We start from the raw sequence: 16,805 nt of genomic DNA, 5'->3' as shown, positions 1-16,805 counted from the left end.
GGGCGTTACAAAGTTTATTTTATCGTAAAAAAGATATGCGAGTGATTATAGGTGATGCACCGAAGTCAACGCAATTGTGAACGACCATGCGCGCCTGCTCGAATGGGCAACCCGTCATACTGACCTGTATGTCTCTGCAACACCCTGTACAAACCGTCAGTATGATTTTCACCCTTTATACCTTATACATTTTATTATTGAGCCTCGAATTAGATCCCAGAGTGATTCCCGAGGACCCTTAAACCTTTTCACGCATGTCTTGCGACAGCGAGTGCCGAGAGCACGAGCGAGAGCCGAGCAAGCCCATATTTTATTGTTTTGTATTCAATTTTGTGTTTTATCATAAGTTTGACAGTAAAGGCGAAATGCCGAATAACGAGGACCAATAGGACTCATCCCGGTCTGTTTTGTTAAGAATAGCGCTAGTTGCGTTAGATTTATCAGTTTTATGTATTCTCGACACAGCGATAGCCAATAGGAGCGATTCCTGGCAATTCGACATAATTTTACAAAGTTTCAGATTGATTTATGATTTTGCTAGGCCAAGAGCCAATGAGAGCGCGAGGCGCTACTTATTTCGATGAGCGCGACGGATCAACCAATAGGAAGCGAGCGTAGCTCCGCGAAGCGAGAAAATGTCGTAAAGCGCGAATTTGCATTGTATAACTTTATTTACGTTTAATTTCATTTATTCCCTGTCGAGACAAGTACGATTAATCGTATTCTATGCAAATTTATGCATTATTTATTAGTTTATATACTTACCGTTCGGATACTTACCGACGATGTTCACCAGTCCATTAATTAGGCGAGACGATCCCGCGAAGACCCGGTACCTGAAAGAAAAGGAGAATTAATAAAATTGATTCTAGTAATTATGCTACTTACCTGGTTAAAAAAGGGAACGTCAAAAAGACCATTTTCGGTCACTCGAAAATCGTTCCGAGTGACTTGCCGCGAGTTTGCACATAGTGCAGATTGCGACGGCTGGCATTGGTTGTCGCGTCCGAAGCGAGAGCCCATGTCCGCCGTTGCAACGCCAACGCAGTATCTCAGTCGAAAATCGAGCTGAGCCAACGAGATCGGCTCGGCCAATAGGATTAGCGTCACAGGGATCGCTCGTCGCCAAGCGACGCGATTAGTCGAAGACCTGAAAAGCGCGAGATTGCATAATTTCGCGCGTAAAAGCGAGGCAACGCGCCTGCGCTAGCATTAAAGTGGGAGGTCGAGAACCGTTCCTCCAGGACAGTCTACGGATTAAACTCGAGGCGTTAACATGTTTCGACGGTTACGCGATACAACTCGATTCTGTTATTCTTATCCCGTGATCGCCTACGACAAGCGCGACTATTAACCACGCGTTAACGGTAATTAACCGAAGAAAGCTCGAAACGACGGTACTCAGTGTTCGTTAACGATCGACGCGAGTGAGCGCGCGATAGAACCTGTCCGTGCGTGTACCGAGATACTGTAACTGTGAAATTATTAAACTATTATTTGTTTATAATAAACAAGACTCATTATTCGCGACCCCAGTGAATATCCTCTCCGTATATCCGTGTCACACGTGCGCTTAAACCGGGCGTTGCCAACGGCCTTGAACACGTCTGCGTCGTGTACATCGGCGGCCGCACAGCCAGAAGGAAGGACGGGGCACCGCATAGCAACAGGGTTTTTGTATAAATCCCGGAAAATACAGTGGCGACCGTAATTACAGCCCAAGTAGTAAGTGGCTAATACTTTGATTTTAATATCATTAATCGTTGATCCGGTCACAGTAAAAAGAGCGTTAGGAGGGAGAATTTCACGCAGCATTTTAACATTAAAGATAGAATCTGCGAAGTTCGATCGTTTTACCTACGGGTTAACGGCACGGTTGGGTATGAAATCCGAGACGAAAGTAGTACTCTGAAGGCATTTTTGGATTGTCACACAAGTCCAGATACAGCACATGGCGACCGTGACACTCTTTCTTGTTTTAAAATGCGCGTGATTGATTAATCTGATAAATCGATGGTTCGGGAATTGTCAAATGTAAGAAAACGTCGAGTCAGTGAAACGCGAAACGAAAAAGTTGTCGAAAAGTTAATTAGTATAGTGCGTAGCGAAAGATACACGCAAATTTTAAAACGGTTTTAAGAAATGTTCAAGCCGAGTAAAGATAAAGCGAGATCACCAATTTTCACAAGATCCGCGAAAAGATTAACGATGAACAAGACGGACAACGAAAATAAAACGTGTGATAACGATAAGGGCGATAAGCCGATAGAAAACCGCGAAAACGCGAGTGGTGTAATAGTAAAAGCAGTAAAGTCGAATCAGGCCGTGAGCCAATAAAAATCCTCGAAAACGCGAAGAGCGTAAAATCGATAGAAATGCATTCGGGCGATAAACAGTCAATAAGAGACGAGGCTGGCGCAACTACGGGAAAGATAGTTAACGGTGACGCGAGTGTGATTACGAGCATCGCGAATAAAATCGCCGAGCTAACCCGCGTCATGTCGTCGTTCTCGAATTACGTTAGTGATAAATTCACGCAGCAGGAGCGTGTAATAAATTCCTTACGCGACGGTAATCGTGATGTGAACAACGCGGAATGCCGAGCTGAGGCTGAGATTTCAGCCAAAAATTGAAACACAGCATGCGAGCGCGAAGCGACGAACGACCGTGAGTCTCTGATTCAGATGAACTTACCGCGAGGCGGATGGTTCAAAAATCCGTTTAGCGAGATAGAATTACGAGGTGACAATGATTCGCAAAACTATAGTATTTTTACGTAAGTTTGATAGAATTGCATGCGAGGAGAGAGTGTCCGAGAAGGACCAATTGTGTTTCTTTCTGCGAGCCATGAAAAATTTGGCAGCAGACTGGTTCGAATTGAAAGAGCCAATCAATATAAACGATGCGAAAGAAATGTTTAAAAGTAGATGCTGGGGGATTCAAGCGCAAGCAAAATTCCGTCGGTTGTTACATTACAACCGATACCGAGCACAAGCCGGAAGCATGTCGGAATACGCGATGTCGATGGTCACGCGCGCGAGAACATTGATCCCGCCAATGACGGACGCAGAATTGATTTTCACGTTGAAAGAACACTTCGACGAGGAAACGCGGCGCGAATTACGACCGTCGTTCGTAGAGATGCTCGAGACGATCGATTACGAGCGTACGTGTCGACGAACAAATCGCGAAGATGTTAGTAGTACGAAGCAAGGAGTAAACGCATCGACCAATCAGAAGAGATTCCTACCGCAAGACAACGCGAACGTAGCGAACAATACTTTAGTCAATCAAAAACAATTTTATCCGCGAGATAATCAAAACGCGACATATCCGCGACAAAACGCGATAGCGTATAATAAAGGATTCGGCAACGCGCAACAACAACCCACGAAGGGACAATTAGCCATTACAAGCGGTGATTCGAGTAGACAACCACAGGCGCAACAACAGACGCAACAGGGCGTGAATTTCGCGAAAACGCGTCAAAACCAATCACGTTACAACGCGTCGTCACTCAATTATCGTAACACGCGTGAGAATAAGACCGATCCGAAAGTTGAATTTCCGTCGAGCGACGATGATGACGACAAGTCGAAAACGCCTAAGGGCGGACCAATAGCAACGCGAAACGCGAACGCGAGACGCGAAAACTTAAAATCGGGAACGAAACATATTTCCGTCATACAACGACAACACGTTAACGCCGATGGAGAGCAATTCTCATCGATGAAGATTACTGACGTCATGTCCGGAAGATCAGAGGAGGTGGACTACAAGAATGACGCTCAGCCAATGAGATGTCAGATCGCGAGAGACGAGCAAGAGAGCCGTACTTTCAAAAAAAACGACGAGGCATCCATTTCGACGAACGTAGTTGGTCAACGAAAGAAGAATAAGGTCGAGAGTCAAAGGACCAATCAGGATAAAAAACGAGTGGAGATAGAAAAAGGTCACGTACAGCACGTTAACATCGTGAGGACCAATGAGATTTTGAAGAATTTAGATGAGGAAATGCTTAACGAGCAAAGTAAGAGCGGTACGTTGAAACCTAAATGTCCGTTCATAAAAATTCATTTCGATGATGACACAGCAGTCACGACATTGGTTAATACAGGATCCCAATTGTCAATAATATCATACGCGGTATACAATGGGTGCGTTCGGGAAGACGCTATTAGCGCTATTTAGCGCTATAAGCTGTTCGCGAAACTAGATGGTAGCGCAGCAAACGCTACTATGACGTCACTCATGGTAGCGTTATACGTCATAACTGAGCGCTATCAACGCTATTCCTTCCGAGGTAGTGTATTGGTAGTGTTAGCATTTGCAAGGTTCGTGAACGCTCAGAACGCCCATGTATTGCACATGTTTGTCGAACCTAACCACCAAACTACCGGTCGAAGAAAAATAAGGAAGAAGAAGGTTCCAGTAATACACACATTTATAATGGATAATCCCGAGTATCCCGACAATTCCGTGGAAGTAAATCTTCAGGATGTTATAACTGGAGAAGAATTTACATTACAACTCTCACCAAACAGTGCTTTGAAAGCAAAAACCGGTAAGTTTCTTTTACGTAATTGTAAATAATATTGTATAAAGTTATATATAAACAATTTTTTAACGGATTTCTGCTTGCAATAATTTCACATTTATTTATGTATAATAATGCAACTAATTTAATATGGTTTTGGCTTTTATCACATTAATGATTTAATTTTGAAATGCCTTCTCTTTATCTTTTTTGCATTAATTTCCTGTGGACCTATTCTGTAACATATTTTAATGAGTCACAATTTTTGTGTAGAAAAAATGTATCGCACAATAGTTGCACAATGAACAGTAACGATGACGATTATTATTATAAGTTACAGAATAAGGGAGATTCTCTTTGAATATATTTTAAATAATCTTTTTGTTTTAATGTTATTGTTACTTGATTACCTACAGATTTGAGTTTTGCGACACTTTTACTAAATGTTGCACGTCAAGCAAGCATGTGTTCAAAACAGTGCATGTGAGGATAAGAATTGTTCTACAATCGGTAATAATATATGGTTTATGTTAACTGCTTAATGCCTATATGAATCAATTAGTGCAAAATAGATCATTTCTATTTAAAAAAATTATTTCTTAGAAGCATCTGAACATGTGCAGTCCACCTCCTCAAGTAATACTTCATTGAAGGAAGTATTTGGTATGTAATTTAGTTTTGCGTCTCTTTTACATTGTAAGGTAATTTTCTTAAATTAATTATATGCATTGTTTTTGTAGATAATATGGACATGTCAACTAATGAAGAAAGAGAAATGGAAGAGGATGAGATAGAAGAGACGTCATTGACGGAAAATAAAGAAAGTAAGGAAATTTGACAATATGGATTGTAATTTTTTAAAAATGTTTGTACTTTACATTGTAATGTTTGGTTTACATTGCAGATTTTAGATGGTCTCATGCGGCAATTATGCTGTTATTGGAAAAATACAGACTGCGAGAATCTTCCATGTCTTCTGGAAAAATGAGTCATAAGAAAGCATGGGATAAAATTGCGCGAGTAATGAATGTTAAAGGATATGATGTCTCGGGTAAACAATGCATGACAAGGATTAATACAATGAAGCGAACATATAAAACGGTCAAAGATCATAACGGAAGATCTGGTAACAATAAGCGCACTTGGAAATATTACAACGTAAGTATTACTTGATTTATTACAATAAATATTAACTTTTGCTTTACCTAACTATTACGCACATACGCTTTTATTACTCTTAATGCAATATTGGCTGTTTAGGCCATGGAAAGTCTTCTTGGCCGAAAACCATATATGGAACCGTTGACAACCATTTCGTCAAGTGGATCTGTAACATCGAGGCCTGAAAGGCCGGACTCTCGAGGTAGTAGCAGCAGTAGTGTCTCTACCTGTGAATCCGGTGAAGCTCCTCGTAAGAGACTATTACTTATTGAAAATTGAATATTGAATTAATGTTGATTTATAGGCCGTAACCGTTGATTTAATCTGTAAGCCCTAAAAAATTTTCTAATCAGTCGATTATTCTCCTCACATTAGACTGTGATTGGTCAATTTCTTAGAGCTTACAGTTTAATTAATGGTTACAGCCTTTATAAATCAGCCTTTAGACATTACAGTGAAATATAAAAAATTTTTGCTTTTAGGTAAACGTAAAGCCACTGATCAACCAGCCATCATACAAACGCTAATAGAAAAGCGCCAAAAAGCTGAGGAAGAAAAAGCAAAGAGACACAAAGAAAGGATGGAAATGGGAAACAAAATGTTGGCAAAACTGGATAAACTTCTAGAGAAGAAGTAAATACCTCAATGTTACAGAACCAGTTGCACAGTTTGGAAAAGTGCAATTACATAGTACAAAAGTTTGGTTGTTATTTGGAATATTAATATATATTCTATTATATATTATTTTATATTACACGCACGTTTATTTTATTATTAATATATTCTCTCTTGCGTTATATTGAGCAAAGTGTAAGTGGTAACTATAATTTCATTTATTAACATTAAATAGTATATAAAGTAGGTATATAAGATGGGTATATAGAAGATTACAAGATTAAAAGATAAAAGATGGAGAGATAATGATTAAACCAAAGATTACATTATAATTTTTTAAGGTTTTTAGTTTGTATACAATAAATATTAACCGATTGCATAGTAAATTGTAGTTTTTTATTTCAAATAAATGAATATGTACCAATTATACATTTCTTAGTCGTAATCTCTGAGCTATTAAATCTCGCTTTGCAGCACCTGCATAAGCAGCATCACGCATATTTTCATTATTGGCCATCACACAATCTATCACATCTACATCCTCAATCACTTCTATATTAAAATCATCATTTTTCATTAGACACACATTATGTAAAACACAACAAGCAAGAATATGCAGTGGAATTAAGTCTACTCTATCCATTGCAAGTGTTGTAAGAAGACTTCGAAAACGTCCCTTTAATAGTCCGAAAGCTCTTTCAATAGCAATTCTCGCAGAAGCATGACAAAAGTTACAATTTCGTTGACGTTGTGTCATATGGCCATTGTCTCGATACGGTATTAGCAAATTTTCATGCAATTTATAGGCTAGATCTCCAACTAAGTGACAATCTTGTGGAAACTTTGACACATCTCCAAGATAGGATTGTACTTCCGACAGACGAAACACTCGTTGATCATGTACCGACCCCACATGTCCAACATAACAGTGGATAAATTGGCAAGTGTGGTCACAAATAGCCTGCAACAAAAGACATACAAACCAATATAGATTACATAAAATTGGCATAAAAAAAATTAACATTGGAATTTCCGCTAAAATTATTGAAGTAGAAAATATTACCTGAAGTTGGATTGAGTGATGACTTTTGCGATTGACATATGCTGCTGGATCATCTTTAGGAGCTGGAATATTGATGTGCGTGCCATCAATAGCACCAATGACTTTAGGGAATCCACTATTAGCTTCAAATCCTGCCCACACTTGACCAACTCGTTCATTTGTAGGCCATTTAATTACAGTAGGTGCCAGCTCAATAAGTGCATTTATAACACGTCTTGTTATATATAATGCAGTACTTCTACCGACATTAAATCGATCGGAAATCGACCTGAAGATTAAAACAAAAATATATAACAGTTGTTTTCTAGTTAAGGCTCCTAGGGTTTCGCCGCCGTCATGTGAGATCATGACATCAAAGGCGGAAATGACACGCTGAGAATTCTTGCGTGCCATTTCCAAATAAAATAACATACTTCAAATTACTTCAGCACACTTTAAAAATACTCCGAGAACTATCCCTTTCTCTTCATGTAATAAATGTAATACGAAACCGTGCGCCGGCGCATAAGCACTCATATTACATTCATTTTATGACTGTTTTTTAACTGTCAATGGAAAGGGATAGTTCTCGGGAGTATTTTTGGTATGTGCTGAAATGATCTGAAGTATTATGTTATCTTTTTATTTGGAAATAGCACGCAAGAATTTTCAGCGTGTTATTTCTCGTCCCTGACGTCACGATCTCACATGATGACGGCAAGAGCCCAGGAGTCTTAATGACACAAATCAACATAAGCATCTCTGTTTATGTTGCCAACATGTCAAACAAAGAAAAATTGATGCTTGTGTTGACTGATATCACTGACCATGTTCAACAAAACTGTGAACTTATTCATTACCTTAAAGAATCTGGAGTAGCTAATCGCCACAACGCCAACAAACACTGTTTGCGTGGAGAAATCATAGGTGCTCCCTCTGTTTTCTCTCTTAGTAGTATTGGCTCAATAATAGACAGAAGATACTCGAAGGTTCCAGGAAGCATCCTAAATTATGTATTAGTTATTGTTTATCAGTTAGATATTGCATTCTGTATTCAAATCTGTACTAAACTGTTTACCATAGACTTTTTGATAGAGAAATATTTTTAGGAAGACATTATTTATATTATTGATACCTGAAATGAGCTTTGAAATCTTGACTTGTTAACCCTGGCACTACTGTTTCAACATAATTTTGTACTCTGGACACTTTTCTTCTTTTATTTAACATTTTTTCCAATATTTCAAGTTCATCATTATCGCTGTCACTTGATGACGTTTCTACCAACTCCCGTATTTGCAGTGCTATTATTGTTACCAAATCTCTTCGATTTGCCTCCATTGTTTGCTACTTAAACGCACGGACGATTTCCTCAGCTGCCTCAGCTTTGGGAAGAACGAGACACTCGCGTGGGGTAGTGTGCGACGATTGCACCCGGTTAACGAAGCTGATCGCGCTCAGCGGGCGAAATTGCGCCCGTGCGACGAGACGACACGGACACGAATGTCACGCAAGAGGAACAAAGCAACGTATCGGCGGATCGACGATCAACAATCGCGAGAACCGTGCCGATCGACCGTCTCGCGGAGAAGAGTATGAAGAGACGAGGAAACCGATGACCGAAAAGCGATGTGGGACTTCAGACTCCACCTGTTACCTAAACGCAAACACCAATAATGCCAACGCTACGCTAGTGCCGTTCATGGAGCTCGCTGTCGCTATCGCGCTATTGGCTCCATGAACAGCTTTGGTAGCGTTTGCGTTTATAGCGTTAATAGCGTTTTCCCGAACGCACCCAATGACTTAAAGAAAAAAGGATTGATATTAGACATCCTACCAATTAGAAAATTCTTACTCAAAGGAGCTTTCCAAGAGAGAGGAGAAGTCTTTGCTAACAAAGCACGCATTTCATTCAAATATATGGATCAGACTTATACGCATGAGTTCCACATCGTGAGAAAAATTTGTTACGAAGTCATCTTGGGAAGGGATTTCCAGATTAAAAACAAGATGCTGATGAAGTTCGATGGGACACCTCAAATCGTATTTGCTGAAGAACAAGAAGCTGAGGTGACGCAAAGGATCGCACCAATCACAGCGGAGTTGACGGAAGAAGAAGCTCGAGAGGAATTAAAGAAACTTGTCGACGAATACGAAGACATTTTTGATGGAACGATCGGGTGCGTTAACCATTACGTACATGACATTGATTTCCGATTGGACAAAGCATTTAAGAAGAAGTCGTATCCAATACCCGAGAAACATTTACCTAGAGTACGCGAGTATATGAAAGAACTAGAAGACAAAGAAATAATTGAAAAAGCCGCGACTCAGTACATTAATTTATTGGTGGTGGTAATCAAGAAAGACGGGAGCATAAGACTCTGTTTAGACGCGAGGGAGATTAACAAGAGAATGGCCAATGACCATACGCAACCGCCAACCATCGAGGAAGTATTCAGAAGAGTAGGAAGAAAGAAATATTTCACAACCCTTGATATCTCGCAAGCATTTTGGCAGATTCCACTGACACCGGAAGCCATGCAATATTGCGGATTCATGTTCGACGGACAGACCTACATTTTCAAGAGGATGCCGTTTGGAATTAAGACAGCAGGAGCAGCGTTTACAAGAGCGATGAGAAAAGCCTTGGGAGACGACTGTTTCGATTTTGAGATAATTTACCTAGATGACGTGATGATTGCGTCGAAAACATTGGAGGAGCACATTCAACACCTGAAGACAGTCTTCAAACGTCTCAGAAAAGTAAAATTCAAATTAAATCTGAAAAAGTGCGAATTCATGAAGAAGGAAATTAAATTCTTGGGACACACATTCACCGAGATTCAAGCAGAGATGAACGATGATACGCGATTAGCGATCATGAATTTTAAAAGACCGCAGAATAAGAAGGAGATACAAATGTTCCTAGGATTGATAAACTGGGACAGAAGATTCATTGAGAATTTAGCAAGAATGACAAGAGTATTGGAGCAGTTGCTGAAAAAGGGAGTAAAGTTTGCCTGGGAGCGCGAGCATCAAGTGGCGTTCAACGAAATAAAAAAGGCATTTCAAGAAGCTCCTAGCCTGTTTCTGATACGACCTGATATGAAGTTTGGAATTAATGTAGACGCAGCGAGAACCGGATTGGGTGCCAGATTATACCAATACCGTGAGGGAGAAGAAGCGAAATACACGATCGCATATTTGAGCAGGAGTTTAAAAGGCGCCGAAGTGCGTTACACTATTACCGAATTGGAATGCTTAGCATTGGTATTTGCCTTGAGAAAATGGCACATCCTGTTAATGGGAAGACACGTGAGAGTTCACACAGACCACAAAGCTCTACAATTTCAGAGCACGTGCGTTCAAAACAATCATCGCATAGCGAGATGGTTTGAATTCATGCAAGAATTTGACCTCGAAATAATACACATTCCTGGTAAGAAGAACGAGATCGCGGATACTCTATCGAGATCCAATGAGGATGAAGATCCGGAGAAAGACGACGTAAAGCGCATAGCGCTGATCAAAGATCATTACGATGGAGCCAATACCGAAGAATGGATACCGTGGTTACAAAGGATCCAAGCACAGGACGAAGAACTACAAATAGCGGTACAGGAGCAACCGGAAGAGGTCTACCGAAGAGACGGTTTGATCAGAGTACGATGCGACAATACTGACCGTGTAGCAGTCCCACCTAAGCACACATGGGGGCTTATTGCAAAAATTCACCGTTTACTGATACATTTCGGAACGGATAAAGTAATAGCGTTTACGCAAAAGTATTTTCACACATTTAAAGTAGCGCGAATAGCGAGAGACGTTGTAGCGTCGTGTAAAATATGTCAAATGACCAAATACTACACCAGGCCAACTGTTGGTAGACAATACTACGACCTGCTTGAAGAACCAATGAAAACGGTTTCTTTAGACTTGTTCGGTCCATTGCCAAGGACGCGACAAGGATTCAAATATATATTAGTACTGATGGATCAGTTTTCGAAGCTCACAAAATTCTATCCAATCAAAGACCAGAAATTCGACACGATAGTCGAGACATTAGAATCGAGATTTTTCAGAGAAGTGGGAATTCCGGAAGAAATTTTGACTGACAACGGAGGCCAATTTATAACGGCGAGGTGGCGGAATTTTGCCACGGAGCATGGAATCACCACGAGAAAAACTTCGCCTTATAACCCACAGTGAAATCCGGTGGAGAGAGTGATGCGCGAACTAGGACGCGTTATCAGGGCATACGCCAGCGACAGACAACACACATGGTGGAGAATAGTAAGCAGAGCGGAAGATGTCATAAACGACACCGTTCATTTATCGACGGGTCACACACCCAACGAAATTCATTACAACGTGGAAACACTGGCACGTTTGCGACGAATTGCGACCGATGCCTACGCAACAAGACGAAGAAGATAGATTAGAATGAGTACAACAGGCGAAGGATGTTGCGGCCACTTTTGACGCCCTATATCTCGAATACTATCTGTCTTAAAAATTTAACCCAAAGACCAACGGAAAGCTTACATCATGTATAATGAGATTTGAAACTTACGCCGACCGCAAAAATTTCCAAATAAATTTTTTTGACAATATTTAAATTATTAAAAATTACGGTAAACTGAGGAAAAAAAAGCAACATTATTCTAGCATCTGTTGTTGGTATAATTGTTGGTCACATATTAATGCCGAATATACTGTTTTTCAGGAAATTTTATAAGCTTCAAATTTGGTCTGAAGCATTTTGTACGTACTCTCATAAAAACTGAGAAAATTACAAAAAAGTGTGGCAAACCCCATTTTTTTACGAAAACTCTTAAGAAAGGCATAATTGAAACGACAATTTTATAAAAACTTTCATTTCAAAACCGATTCCACTGCAGGATCATATACATATGCATATAAACTTTTGAAAAAATGTCGATATTATTTTTTCTAAAGTAATTTTATGTCATGTTTTGTAAAAAAACTATAAATTATTAAGAAATTTTTAACATAAACAAATATTTAAAAGGCTATATCTCTGGAAGTATTCATCACAGAAGGTCAAATAAAAAATTATTTTAAAGATAATTTAATAAACTTCAAGAAACATGTGTATTTAAAAAAAAAAAATAACTTGAAAATCCGCCATTTTGAGAAGTGTACCTAAAAACCGTTTCTTTTACGGATATCAAAAATACTATTAGTCGTATGCAAATCGGTCAAAAACCAAAATAATAAAAATTTAATAACCTTTCTATTTGATTTTAACAATTTTTTGCGTAGGACTACCCATTTCCGACTTATATTGCGAGGAAATATTTATTCTCACAATTTCCAAAAGTCAAAATTTCATTTAAACTGTAATATTTCCAGAAATATTAGTTGCGCGGTATAACATAAATAATGCATTTTGTAGGTAATTTAATTATCTTTCACTTTCATTGTATGCATTTTTTACTTTCGGACAGCCAGAACTGAGATATTTTGAAAAAAACACTCGAAGAAACAGCTCTTTCCTCATTTGCCCAATGCTTCAAAAAATTCTATCTTGGGAACTAATGGTCGTACAAAGTTCTACAAAAAACCAAATTGCGAGGAATTTTATCAGCTACATTTTCGCTCTGAATGTTTTTTCTCGTGAAACTAATAATTTCCGAGTTATTTGCAAAAAACCAATTTTTGTACTCTTTTTTTCAAGATGGCGCAGCCGGCTCACGCTCTATGTATGGGGACTTTTAGTATGTTTAAAAGAACACTAAAATAAACCTGTATACCAATTTCCAGCTTGCCGGGAATTTTTTCATCCAAAAATCTTAATTTGACTGGGCTAAAACAGATTGAAATCAAACTGCAAGTAAATTATTCATTATTATCTAAAGCCTTTAATGTTCAGCATCAACTCGTTATCTGTTATTAGTTTAGAAAAATTAACAATTTGTCACCTTATTCCCCTTTCTCTTACATAATATATATACTATGTGTATTATAGGTACAACTAATAATAAAAGTTTTGATCTTTTTAATTCTAACAATAATATTAATTAATAGTAATAGAAAGCATAAATACAGAGTATTCTAAAAGTTAAATATGTAGTATAACAGCATTTTCTCCAATTCCTCTGAAATATTCAAATTTTAAACAAATTTGTCGCTTATTATGTAATTAATACACTTAAAATATTACAATGTCGGCCAGTAAGGAAATGATAATTGAAATAATAATTTATGGATATATATTTATGGATATACATTCATGGATATTATACATTCATGGATATACATTAATGGATATATACAGCTTTTGAATACTATGTATTTATCTTTTTTACTATTCTCTGCTTTATTAACAAAGATTATGATTTTAAAATATATATTTATGTGGAACATAATATGATCTAATCAGTAAACTATACATTAAACTGGAATGTGTGTGTGTGTATATGTGTGAACTCGGCTCACTTCACTCTGGAAGAAAACGGGACGAGCGAGAGGGAGGAAAAATAGCGGCCAACCCTCCTTTTCTGTTACTATACTTTTCGTGAAGAATGGAAAATCATTGACCAATCAAAAATTCGCTAAACAGAGACAGAAATAAGAAATGGCCTCAAAGCAACCTATTTTTTTTCTTGTGGCCCGGGCGCTAGTATAGGAGTTCACATTCCATCATAGTATATATTTCACTGGATCTAATTAAAATAAGAAACAAAATATTATATATATCTGTAAATTATCATTTCTTATTTACCGACATCGTGATATTTTAAGTATTAATAAAAAAAGGGAAACATGAGCGACGATTTTCTTTCATAAAATCTTTTTTATGATTTAAAACCCAGATAGCACAGCTGATCTTTATGAATTCAAAAAGATCCGAATCTGATCTTTATGAATTCATAAAAATCAGCTGTGCTATCTGAGAAATATACAAAATTTGGAAATTTCAAAGAAATTGGGAGAGAGGCCGTTATACTCAATATTTATCAAAAGTATTAATAAAATAATAACTTTTTATTCCTCACGTATCTTTTAAATGAATTCTACACAATTAAAGACAAATTATTCTTCGAAGAAGAAGACAAAACTATATATTTCCTTCTATTCCTATTTTCGAAATTACTCGATAAAATCAAACAAGGAAAAACGCCGTAAACGGTCAGGATTGGATCTTGCTTGTCCGAATAATATATATTAATTCTTGAGTGACTTTCTACGTACAATTCTTTTTGTCAATGGCAGACCACGCGCCGTTACCAACGGTCATAACGCAGTCTCAACCAAAGCCAGAACGATACAATCACACAATTAAATTGATATCAATTGATGTTAATCTGCCATTGACAAAAAGAATTGTACGTAGAAAGTCACTCAAGAATTAGTATATATTATTCGGACAAGCAAGATCCAGTCCTGACCGTTTACGGCGTTTTTCCTTGTTTGATTGTATCTTACACAGTCGTATAATCTCATACTTATTGTTTACTCGATAAAATTTTGTAACAAAAAGTTTATTGTTTTATATAAGCTACATTTTAATATTCATTGCATATTGAAAGTATACGTAACAATAATTATAGATTTTCAGTACAAACAGTAAATATTAAGACACAGTTATACTGGACCTTGTATTTTTATATTACACATATTTAAGCAATTGTAAATAATAATTATTACTATTTTTAATTATTACTATCTTAATTACTATTTTTGAATTATATTATAGTATTATTGCGTTACATTCAGACAGCTAAAAAATTTTTATGCAGTACAGCATAAGTAATGAATATTAAAATGCAGCCTATATGAAGTAATTAAACTTTCTATTCTTCATTAAATAAAGCTTTTCATGAGGTGATTTAATATTCATTGGAGAAATCTACAAACTTTTACTTGCTTTGCACTACGCGAGAATTTTTTAGCTGTTTGAATGTAATATAATAACACTATAATATAATGCAATAATAATAATCCATTATCTATATTTGCTTAAATATGTAATATAAAGATACAAGGTCACATATAACTGTGTCTTGATATTCACTGTTCATACTAAAAATATACAGTTACTGTTACGTATACTTTAGATTTTCAGTACAAGCAATGAATATTGAAACGTAACTTATATGAAGCAATTAAACTTTTTATTACTCACTTACCTATTAAACAAAGCTTTTCATGAGGCGTTTAAATTTTAAAACATTTTAATTTTCTAAGAGAAGAACGATGTTTTTTTTATTTCCTTCTTTCTCTCTCCGTTTCTAAAATTGCTTGATGTAACTCTGTAAAAATAAAAAGTTTAATTACTTCATATAGACTGCGTTTCTATATTCATTACTCGTAGTGAAAATCTAAAGTTTACATAACGGTAGCTAGATTTCAAGTGTGAATAGTTAATATCAAAACATAGTTATCCTTGTAATCTCATATGTCACATATAAACAGATATAAGTAATAAATGAAACAATTTAACTTTATATTCCTTGCTTACCTATTAAATAAAGTTTTCTATGAGTCACTGAAGGCATTTCAATCTTCTAAGGAAGGGCTTGAGCAGAATGGCTGACTTATAATTTTAAGACAATGTTTTATGCTTTAATTCTTTGTCTTTCGTAACGCACAATACTGTCTTGTGTTCTCAAGAATCTCAAGTCTTAAACATTGTTGACAGTTTCGTAGAGCCTAAGCAGAATGGCTGTCTTGACAGTGTTTTATGCCCTGAGTTTTATGCCACAATACTGTACAGTATTGTGCGTTACATAAGACAAAGACTTAAGGCATAAAACACTGTCAAGACAGCCATTCTGCTTAGGCCCGAAGTACGAAGCTTTCTATTCTCTTCTTTCTCTCTCTGTTTCCAAAATTATTCGATGTAACTGTATAATAAAAAGTTAAAGTTTAATTGCTTTATATAAACTACAATAATTATCTTTTTTGCAAAGTAACAATACGTTTTCTTTGCACCAATTGATTCATCTTATTATTCTGTACATAAAAGTGTTAAAGTACAGTTACCAAAAAATGAATAGTTTACGAGATATTTTATATTTTATGTCAAAAAGTACCAGAATAAAATATGAAATATTTTGTAAACTATTTTGATAACTCTACCTTAATACCTTTATATGTAGAATAATTAGAAGAATCATATTATAAAAAAAAAATTATACAATTCTGTATAAAAAAATAACGATGACCTTTATATAACGATTTTTTGAAAATTAATTTTACCATTATTTGACTTCCTTGATATCCTACAACTTTTGTCTAAAACGTTTTTCCACATCTTCCATATTTTTTTAGATTTCTCTGGAGTATTTAAAACAGCACACCCTGTATATACATTGTTACGTTATTGTATTATAATATTATATCATGTGATAAAATTGGTAATTTTATTGATTTTAATAATAGTACGTAATATAATAACATATATATATATATATATAT

General features: G+C 36.7%; 1 protein-coding gene across 2 annotated transcripts; it reads right to left on the bottom strand.

Moving 5' to 3' along the window:
- Positions 1 to 6,722: 6,722 nt before the first annotated feature.
- LOC112461507 (protein ANTAGONIST OF LIKE HETEROCHROMATIN PROTEIN 1-like) lies at positions 6,723 to 16,168 on the bottom strand. Of its 2 annotated transcripts, XM_025026764.1 has the most exons (5): positions 15,847 to 16,168; positions 15,515 to 15,637; positions 8,216 to 8,359; positions 7,377 to 7,644; positions 6,723 to 7,274 (listed from the first exon to the last, which is right to left on the bottom strand). In XM_025026764.1, the coding sequence occupies exons 3-5, from the start codon at positions 8,356 to 8,358 to the stop codon at positions 6,738 to 6,740; spliced, it is 948 nt and encodes a 315-aa protein (XP_024882532.1). In that variant the 5' UTR covers position 8,359; positions 15,515 to 15,637; positions 15,847 to 16,168; the 3' UTR covers positions 6,723 to 6,737. The 2 variants fall into 2 exon arrangements, with proteins under 2 accessions (XP_024882532.1, XP_024882531.1); XM_025026763.1 differs by lacking the exons at positions 15,515 to 15,637; positions 15,847 to 16,168 and adding an exon at positions 8,491 to 9,037.
- Positions 16,169 to 16,805: the final 637 nt, after the last annotated feature.

Source organism: Temnothorax curvispinosus, unplaced genomic scaffold, assembly GCF_003070985.1.
Source record: "Temnothorax curvispinosus isolate PA1 unplaced genomic scaffold, ASM307098v1 QBEX01011483.1, whole genome shotgun sequence".
NCBI lineage: Eukaryota > Metazoa > Arthropoda > Insecta > Hymenoptera > Formicidae > Temnothorax > Temnothorax curvispinosus.
The sequence above is the reverse complement of the archived record's forward strand: the minus strand, read 5'-3'. Positions and strand labels throughout refer to the sequence as shown.

Coding starts and splice junctions, on each gene's coding strand:
- LOC112461507 (XM_025026763.1), bottom strand. CDS start 8,696: ATGGAGGCAAATCGAAGAGATTTGGTAACAATAATAGCACTGCAAATA. Junction 8,360..8,490: donor GATTTCAAAGCTCATTTCAG/GTATCAATAATA, acceptor TACATAATTTAG/GATGCTTCCTGGAACCTTCG. Junction 7,645..8,215: donor GCTACTCCAGATTCTTTAAG/GTAATGAATAAG, acceptor TTTAATCTTCAG/GTCGATTTCCGATCGATTTA.